The sequence below is a fragment of the Carcharodon carcharias genome, chromosome 6, assembly GCF_017639515.1.
Source record: "Carcharodon carcharias isolate sCarCar2 chromosome 6, sCarCar2.pri, whole genome shotgun sequence".
NCBI lineage: Eukaryota > Metazoa > Chordata > Chondrichthyes > Lamniformes > Lamnidae > Carcharodon > Carcharodon carcharias.
The window spans coordinates 177076431-177085813 of record NC_054472.1 but is presented as its reverse complement, the minus strand read 5'-3'; the positions used below and the strand labels follow the sequence as shown (position 1 = coordinate 177085813).

Sequence of the window (9383 nt, the reverse complement as noted above, 5' to 3'; positions counted from 1 at the left end):
ATCTCAGCAGGTCTGACAGCATCTGCGGAGAGGAATACAGTTAACGTTTTGAATCCGTATGACTCTTCAGCTAGACTGGAAGAGACTGGAGACTGGAGACTATGACTTGGAAGAGTCATATGGACTCGAAAAGCTAACTGTATTCCTCTCCGCAGATGCTGTCAGACCTGCTGAGATTTTCCAGCTATTTTTATTTTTGTTTCAGATTTCCAGCATCCGCAGTATTTTGCTTTTTTCATAGAGGAGACCACGTTGAGAGCAGCTAATGCAGTAGGCCAAAATGAAGGAGGTGCAAGTGAAGCGCTACTTCACCTGAAAGGAGTGTTTGGGCCCTTGGACGGTGAAGAGGGAGGAGGTAAAGGGGCAGGCGTTGCACCTTCTGTGATTGCATGGGAAGGTGCCGTGGGAAGGGGATGAGGAGTTGGGGGTGATGGAGGAGTGGACCAGGGTGTCATGGAGGTAGGTCAAGCGGAAACCCTCAAATTGGCACAGGGGCAATGGGTCAAATAGCTTCCTTTGGTGCTGTAATTTCCATGACCCATTACAATCATTATGGGTTCAATAAGACATTAGACTCAATGTTTAAATAATACTCTGGGCACTTCACAAGTAACTTCTTTTGTACAAAACAAAACCTCTTGCTGACATACCACTCTGTATACATTTGAGATTCTTCCATTACTAATAAGTTCCATGCAATGCACAATTTAACTTAATTACAAACAATAGATCATATTTAAGACATCGTCTGAGCTCAGAAGGTCTTCATTACCAATAGACAGGCATTTGAAGGGAGTGCAACACATTTGTCAATTTGCCTTTGATATCAACAAACAAAGACATAAAAGTCAAGCATCTAAAGATTGTCTCATGATAAAACCACATAACAGGCTTGTCAACAAAGTTAAAGTCCATGAAATAAAAGGGACAGTAGCTGCATGGATACAAAATAGACTGAGTGTGGTGAAAGATTGTGTTTCAGAATGCAGACAAGTATATAATGGCATTCCCCAGGGTCGGTACTAGGACCACAGCTTTTCTTGATCTGTATTAATGACTTAGATTTGAGTGCACAGGATGTAATTTCAAAATTTGCGAATGACACAAAACTTGGGAGCATTGTGAACTGTCAGGAGAATTGCAATAGACTTCAAGAGGACACAGACAGGCTGGTAGAATGGGCAACATGTGGCAGATAAAATTCAATGCAGAGAAGTGTGAAGTGATATATTTTGTGATGAAGAACGAGGAGAGACAATATAAAATAAAGGATATAATTCTAAAGGGAGGGCAGGAGCAGAGGGACCTGGGGGCATATGGCAGAAAAGGTTGAGAAAGCAGTTAACAAGGCATACGGTATCCTGGGTGTCATAAATAGAGGCATAGCATATAAAAACAGGATAGCTGTGGTGAACCTTTAAAAAAACACTGCTTTTGGCCTCAACTGAGTGTCCAATTCAGGGCACCACATTTTAGGAAAGATGTACAAGGCTTGAAAGAGGGTGAAGGAAATATTTAATCGAATGGTTCAACGGATGAGGGCCTTTAGTTATTTGAGTAGATTGGAGAAGCTGGGGCTGTTTACCTCACAGAACAGTGTTGAGATGAGATTTGATAAAGATGTTCAAACTCACAAAGGATCTATTGGAATCCCATTGGTGGAAGGCTGGTGAACCAGAGGACATTGATTTAAAGTGACGGAAAAAGATCAAACACCTCATCAAACACTTTTTCAGGCAGCACTTGGTTCGGATCTGGAATGCACCGCCTCTTGAGTGTGACGGAGGCAGATTCAATTGTGGCTTTCAAAAAGGGAATTAGATAATTATCTGAAGAGAAAAAATTGAAGGGATACAGGGAAAAGGCGGGGGAGTGGGACTAGATGAGTTGCTCTTGCAGACAGCCAGTGTGAATATAACAAGCTGAAAGTCCTCCTCTGTGCTGTAGGCATTCTATAACTCTATTGTATATCAGAAAATGTCATCAAGGGTGAAAGTTTGTTTCAGTGTAAAGTGTCATCTGGACAAAGAATAATAGATGCTGTCTCAGTGGCTTTCTGATTAAACTCAAATGGCTACAAAACCTTTCAGCACAACTTGAAACATAAATGACAAAATCAGGTGATATCAATTTGAGGAACTCACCAAGGCTCCTTAGACAGCACCTTCCAAACCCAAAAGCACTACCATCTAGAAGGACAAGGGCAGCAGATAGATGGGAATACCACCACCTGTAAGTTCCCCTCCAAGTCACTCACCATCCTGACTTGGAAATATATCGCCGTTCCTTCACTGTCACTGGGTCAAAATCCTGGAACTCCCTCCCTAACAGCACTGTGGGTGTGTCTAAGCCACACGGTCTTCAGGGGCTCAAGAAGGCAGCTCACCACCACCTTCTCAAGGGCAACTAGGGATGGGCAATACATGCTGGCCCAGCCAGCGAAGCCCACATCCCATGAATGAATAAAAAAGAAAATTTAATTGGACAAAGAACCATACCAAGTTTGTAACTACCGTTTTTATAAACTAAATCCCTAAGACTATTTGAAAAGGAAATGGCCCACGTCCTGTGAATGAATTAAAAAAAACAGCATTTAGCTTAAGCAAATCTTGCTTTAAGAAATGCTCAACTGTGAACATTTGTTTTAATAGAGTGAGTGCGAAGTCTGATGTTTTAAATCTGAAAGATTTAATGAATGTTTTCAACTTCTTTCTTTGCTCATGAAAGGCTACCATTCAACAGCTGCCCTCAAGAGGTATCATTAGACTGAAAATCACAATTATTCTTCCTCCCCTCTAGATGATTTTCTTCTCATTTTCTTCATTTTTATCCCTCCTGCTTCTGAAGTGGGCAGCCTACACAGCACGGGTGTCCTACCTGCCACAGCTGCCCTGGATAATGAATGATTCAAACATGGCAAATTAATAGAGCCAAGTCCAGAGGTGGTCTCACCCCATTCCCTTGCATTCAGACTTTCAGCACATGTGGTTGCCTAGTGATGAAGAGCAAAGATCTCTAAACTATGCATCTCTCTCCTCAGCCCATGGTTAAGAGCAACTGCAGCTCTCTCAGCACGAAGCCTGTTGCACACGGTTACATTATCTAAGTTCTGAGACCTCCTTGGCCTTAATGTCCAGTGCTACGCCGAGCAATGTATCGACAGACCAGGGGACTGAAAGCTGTAATTAAAACAAAAAATCCTAGAAATATACAACAGGACTGGCAGCATCTGTGGAGAAAGGAACAGAGTTATTGCTTAAGGTCTTTATCAATTTTATCATAATTGATTTAAGAAAGTTCAGGGACCTGAAACGTTAACTGTTATTCTCTCTCCACAGATGCTGCCAAACCTGCTGGGTAGGATTTTCTGTTTTTATTTCAGATTTTCAGCATCTGTAGTATTCTGCTTTATGATTACTGAAAGCTGCGGTTTGATATAATTATATAAAACTGCTTCATTTATCTCAAACTTCCATTGATTCAGTTCATATTGTCACAGCTCCTCAAAGTTCTGCAAATCAAATGTAAATTTTAATCAACTCATGCACTGAGGTATCCGCCATGGTTCAGTTGGTAACGCTCACCTCTGAGTCAAGTCCACTCCAGGACTTGAGCACAATTATCTAGGCTGCCACTCCAGTGCAGTACTTAGGGAGTACTACACCATTGGAGGTGCTGGTTTTCAGATGAGATATCTACTGGACATAAATATTCCCATGCTGCTATTTCAAAGTAGAACAGGGTTGCTCTGGGAAATACCTATCCCTCAGTCAACATCACTAAAACATATAATGGCCCAGAACCTCCGATCTCCAGATGGCTGTACCCCGCAGGTACACCCCCCTCCCCAAGATGCTCTGGAGGGCCCCCTCAGAAATCCCAACACAGATTACATGAGAATTTCCTGGAATGAGCAATTCTGCTGCATCTGGAACCCTCTAAATAGGTCCCCAGCTCCGAGTTAGAATTAGAGACTTTGGATGTTTCCGACTTACTTACCCAAATAGTTACCCAGGAAAGGTTAGAAGGATTAAAACCAGTTCCAACACCTGGATAGCTATATTACTGACCCACTGACTCCCCACAAAGCCCGACTACACCCCTGACATCCACCCCCCCACCGACCAGCCCCAACCTGATTACACACCTGACCCCTACACTAAACCCCTTACCCCACCCCAACCACCAGACACCCCACCCTACCCCTTCACCCACCTGCTACCCCTACACACCATCCATGCCCAATGGAAATTTAAGTTAATGAAACAAAATGATAAAATTAAATTGAATATTACACCCTTGATATTCAACCTTATCTAACAGCACGTGGGTTTACTCTAGCAGGTTTAGTCCAAAATGCTGTGACTTGTTTAGCACCTAATATGGCTAATACTGACTGCTATCAAACTATAGCTTTCAGTAATCCTATTTTTGTCATTAATAAGCCATCTTCTTATCATGACTAACCAACTGGAAATTTCCTCAGCCTCCATTGAAGTATGTAGTTCACTGAAGCCTTTACAAAGTCTGTTCCCACAACCTTCATAGGATTAAAGAATCATATAGCACAGAAGGAGGACATTCAGCTCTTCATGCCCATGCCGACACTTTGAAAGAGTTATCCAATTAGGCCCACTCCCTTGTTTTTTCCCTATTGCCCTGCAAATTTTTCCCTTTCAAGTATTTTTTGTAATATGTCTTTAAGGAATAGCAGCATGCCATCACTTTAAAGGAGGTGTGTCATGTGATCTAGGCTGAAGTGAAACTCAGGATGGATCACATGACACACTGCCTTTAAAGTGATGGCATGCTGCTATCCCTTATGTTGTAAGATGCCTTTAAGGAATAGCAGTATGCCATCACTTTAAGGCATACTACAACAATATTTATCCAACTGAATTTTGAAAATTCAATTTTGTTTGTTACCACTACCCTTTCAGATAGTGAATTCCTGATCATAACAACTCATTGCATTAAAAACATTTCTCCTCATAACCCCTTTGGTCCTTCTGTCTATAACTTAAATCGGTTCTCTCAGGTTAATGACCTGCCTGTCTTTTTCTCCCTATGAACTCTATCAAACCCCCTCATAATTTTGAATAGCTTTATTAAATCACCCTTTCCCTGGTCTAAGGAGATCCTCTCTCCTCTTCCCTTTATTCATGGGGTACTCCAATGTTCAACAAAAATGTTCTTTAAATGAGGTCAAAGAAATCTCAGAGCCACCACTGAATTTTCACCATCTGTCAATTGAAGTTTGTAGGGGTATTGAGAAGAATTTTGTTTGATCGTGAATATTACTCTTAAAGTTAAATTAGCAACTGTTTGACTGTCAGATCTTAATCATTTACTTTTAGCCATGATGGGAGGTTTGAAAAGATGCTGTCTTCATTCGTTACAGTCTTATTTTTCAGAAAGTCCAACACAGGCTGCCCTTAAATTGTAGCAGCAAATTATCTCCATGAATGTCTTCCGCATTTCTTGACTACGGAAGGCATAGATGAGTGGGTCAATGATTGAGTTACACATGATGAGGATCAAGTACAAATTGAAGTGCGACATGAAACACACACAGTACACATTTCCAGGACAGGAGATCATGAGGATGAGGTGTAGGAAAAATGGAGCCCAGCAGATGATGAAAATACCGAGCAGGATTGTTAACGTGATAGCCCCCTTCATACTTGCTCTCTGATGAATTGAGTTGTAGCCGGACAAAGCAGCAATTCGCTTGGCGTGGGAGCGAGCCAACAGAAACATGTGGCTGTAGAGGGACGCCATGAGGACCAACATAATAAAGAACATGGTGATGAGACAGATGACGACAGTTGGGCTTTCAGAGTAGATGATGAAGATGATACCACAGCCAGTACAGAACGTCCAGATACCTGCAATAATAAAAGCGGCTCGTTTTACTGTCATGATGTGGTGGTAGCGTAATGCATAAAATATGGTGACATACCTATCAACAGCGATGGCCAAAAGGCTACACATGGATGCCACAACGGAAATGCAGATCAGCGAGTCAAATACATTGTCGACCTGTTTGGCAAACCTGTCTTCAACAATCAAATGCCTGTTGTTGAGTAATGCTATCACAATGGTTTCCCATGCATTAGACACACTTACCAGCATGTCCGCAACAGCTAAGCTGCAGACAAACAAATACATAGGAGAATGGAGGTTCTTGTTTTTAATAATAGCAGTAATGACCAAAATATTTTCCAGCAAACTCATAATGCCTAGAGTTAGAAACACCTCAATAGCTACACTGACTTGTTCACATAAAGCAGAAGCTCTCTTCATCTTGTGCGTTGTATCATCGACAGGAGTTAGGTTTTGCAGCCATGGCACATGTGAGTGTAAGTCTGTTAAATTCATGTTTAACATATGCCCGTCAAGGGAGGGATAGTCCTTTGGTGTTTTCAATGTGAAATGCTTATTGAGAAAGGTACATGTTCCATGTCTAATCTTCCCTAAATAAGAAAAGGAAAAAAGTTAAATTGAGCACCGTGATACTGTGATGTTCTGATTAAAATATCACACAAATCCAGTTTTAAACTTTTAGAGGCCGTAACTCAGAGCAGGTATTAATATGTAAAGAAAGAAAGGTCTTGCACTCACAGAGCACCTTTCATAACCTCAGGCTGTTTCAAAGCATTTTACAACCTATCGAATACTTTTGTGAAGTCACTCTTGTAATGTAGGAAATGTGCACAGCAAGCTCCCACAAAAAGCAGATTGATAATGACCAGATTGTTTGATTTTAGTATTGTTGGCGGAGAGATAAAAATTGGCTAGGACACCAGGGATAACTTCCCTGTTCTTCAATACAGCTGTAGGATCTTTCACCTACCCACCTGAGAGGGCAGTTGATGCTTTAATTGAGCATCTAATCTGAAAGGCATACACAGACTTATGGGGAGAGAAAAAATACAACCATTCATCTGGCTTTTAGGTATAAAATGAACGTGCAAGTGGGGGTTTAACCTGACATTGTGCACAGACTTGCTGGTGAGTAGTACAATGCACTCATGACCAGAAGTTGGTCAAGCACAGCCAACAATTTTCAATACGCTAAGCCCTTGAAGTTAGTACATGTGCCCTCTGTAGCAGGTCCAGGATGTGGGCTTCCCCTCCCTCAATCTGGTTCCTGAGCTGTCCTACCTCTCTGCCCTTGCTCCTGCACAACTGTGCTGGATAAATTTAACAAGACCAGTCCCCTCTAGCTGAGCATCTGTAGTTCATGGGGTGCCAATTTCTGAGCTGGTACCTGGCAAATTAAGGTGGCGAGTCACCTTAAAGTCATGAGGGTTGCCCTCCTCCTCTTCTTCTGCTGCAGTTGGTCCTCTGACTCGTGGTGGACCTGGGAAAGGAGAGAATGGGACAAGGGTTAGTACTCAGTGAGCAGGAGAAGAAGAGACACAGGAGTGGCAGCTTGAAGCATCGCTGCTTCTGTAAAATAAGTGATAATGTTACTGGACTAGTGATCCAGATGCCTGAACTAGTGTATCAGAGAAATGAATTCCAATCCTGCCAGAGCAGCTAGAGGAATTTAAATTCCATTAATTAATAAGTCTGGAATAAAACACGAGTGTCTTTAATAATTATCAAGATTGTTGTAAAAGTCCATCTGGTTCACCAATGCCCTTCAGGGGAGGAAATTTCCATCCAATATGGTCTACATGTGACTCCAGACCAACAGCAATGCGGCTGACTCTTAACTTCCTCTGAAATGGCCTAGCAAGCCACTCAGATGTATCAACCTGCTGCACCACATGGACTGCAGTGGTCCAAGAAGCTCACCATCACCTTCCCAAGGGCAATTAGGGATGGGTAATAGGGATGTGACACTAACATCCCAAGTACAAACAAAAAAAAATTATGCAGAGCCTGTTTAGGATTTGGTGATCAGAGAGATAGCGAGAACACCCTGTCTGTGGAACATAGCCTCCAGTCACACCTTTTATAACTATGGTTCCCAACGCTCCAGAAAGGTTCTGGAGTATCCAGGAAATGAAGGCTACTCCAGGACAATCCAAGAGGAAAATAATTAATTGGACAATTATCTGAAGAGAAAAAATTTTCCGGATGACAGGGAAAGGTAGGGGTGTGGGACCAGGTGAGCCAATCTCTCAGAAGGACAACATGACACAATGGGACAAATGGTTGTCTTCTCTGCTCTAACCGATCTATAGTTCCATGATTGAAAGAAATCATTTCCTTCAACACTTTTGTTTATTCATAATAAAATTGCTGTTTGACCAATAGTCAGTAACTGTCCAGTTGGGTAGCAAAATCTGTTCACTATCCGATTGCTAAGAGTCATGTGGCTCTCTGATAAAACATAAGAAATAGGAGCAGGTGTGGGCCTTTGAACTCGCTCTGCCATTCATTGAGATCATGACTGATCTCCTACTTCAGCACCATTCTCCTGCACTATGCCTTGATGTTTTTAATATGTAGAAATCTATTGATCTCTGTCTTGAACATACTCAATGACTGAGCTTCCACAGCCCCCTGGAGTAGAGAATTCCAAAGATTCACCACCCTCCAAGTGAAGAAATTCCTCCTCATCTCAGTCCTAAATGGCCTGCCCTTTATTCTAAGGCTGTGCCCCCTAGACCCACCCACCCCAGCCACCCACCACATCCTTCCTGCATCTCCCCTGTCGAGCCCTGTAAGAATTTTGTATGCTTGATGAGATCACCGCTCATTCTTCTAAACTCCAGAGAATACAGGCTCAATCTATTTAACCTTTCCTCATAGACAATCCCGCCATCCAAGAATTGGTCTGGTGAACATTCACTGCACTCCCTCGATGGCAAGTGTATCTTTCCTTAGGTAAGGAGACCAAAACTGCACACAATATTCCAGGTGTGGTCTCACCAAGGCCCTGTATAATTGCAGTAAGACATCTTTACTCCTATATTCAAATCCTCTTGTAATAAAGGCCAACATACCATTTGCCTTCTTAATTGCTTGCTATACCATATAATGGACATGTTGAATGGCCAATGGCGGGGCGGGAAGGGGGTTAATATGGGAGCAGGGCATGTGAAGGGTGGAGATCATGTGATGAAACCTCCAGGAATACATCCAACCAAAGTTGGCAACTTGGCCATTCTTGGCGCATCTTGCAAATGACACTCGATGTTATTGCCTCCCCAAATTGGGAAGAGGATGTGGGTCGACAATGACCCTCCGTGTGCCTATGACTACTTCCTCCAATCGTGTGAGAGGGCTGCCCCCCCGCCCCCGCCTCAAAAGACAGCAAAATGTGGTTGTTGCTGGCGTTTGAACCGCCAAAACTTCCAACGGTGCATCGACTGAATTGGGAGAGGTGGGGCGGAGGGTTTTCCTGCGACACTCCTGCCTTTTCA

General features: G+C 42.7%; 1 protein-coding gene across 1 annotated transcript; it reads right to left on the bottom strand.

The window, feature by feature from the left end:
- Window positions 1-5271: 5271 nt before the first annotated feature.
- Window positions 5272-6381, bottom strand: mc5ra (melanocortin 5a receptor). The gene has a single exon (XM_041190627.1). It carries the CDS (start codon window positions 6379-6381, stop codon window positions 5404-5406), a length of 978 nt encoding a protein of 325 aa, XP_041046561.1. The 3' UTR covers window positions 5272-5403.
- Window positions 6382-9383: the final 3002 nt, after the last annotated feature.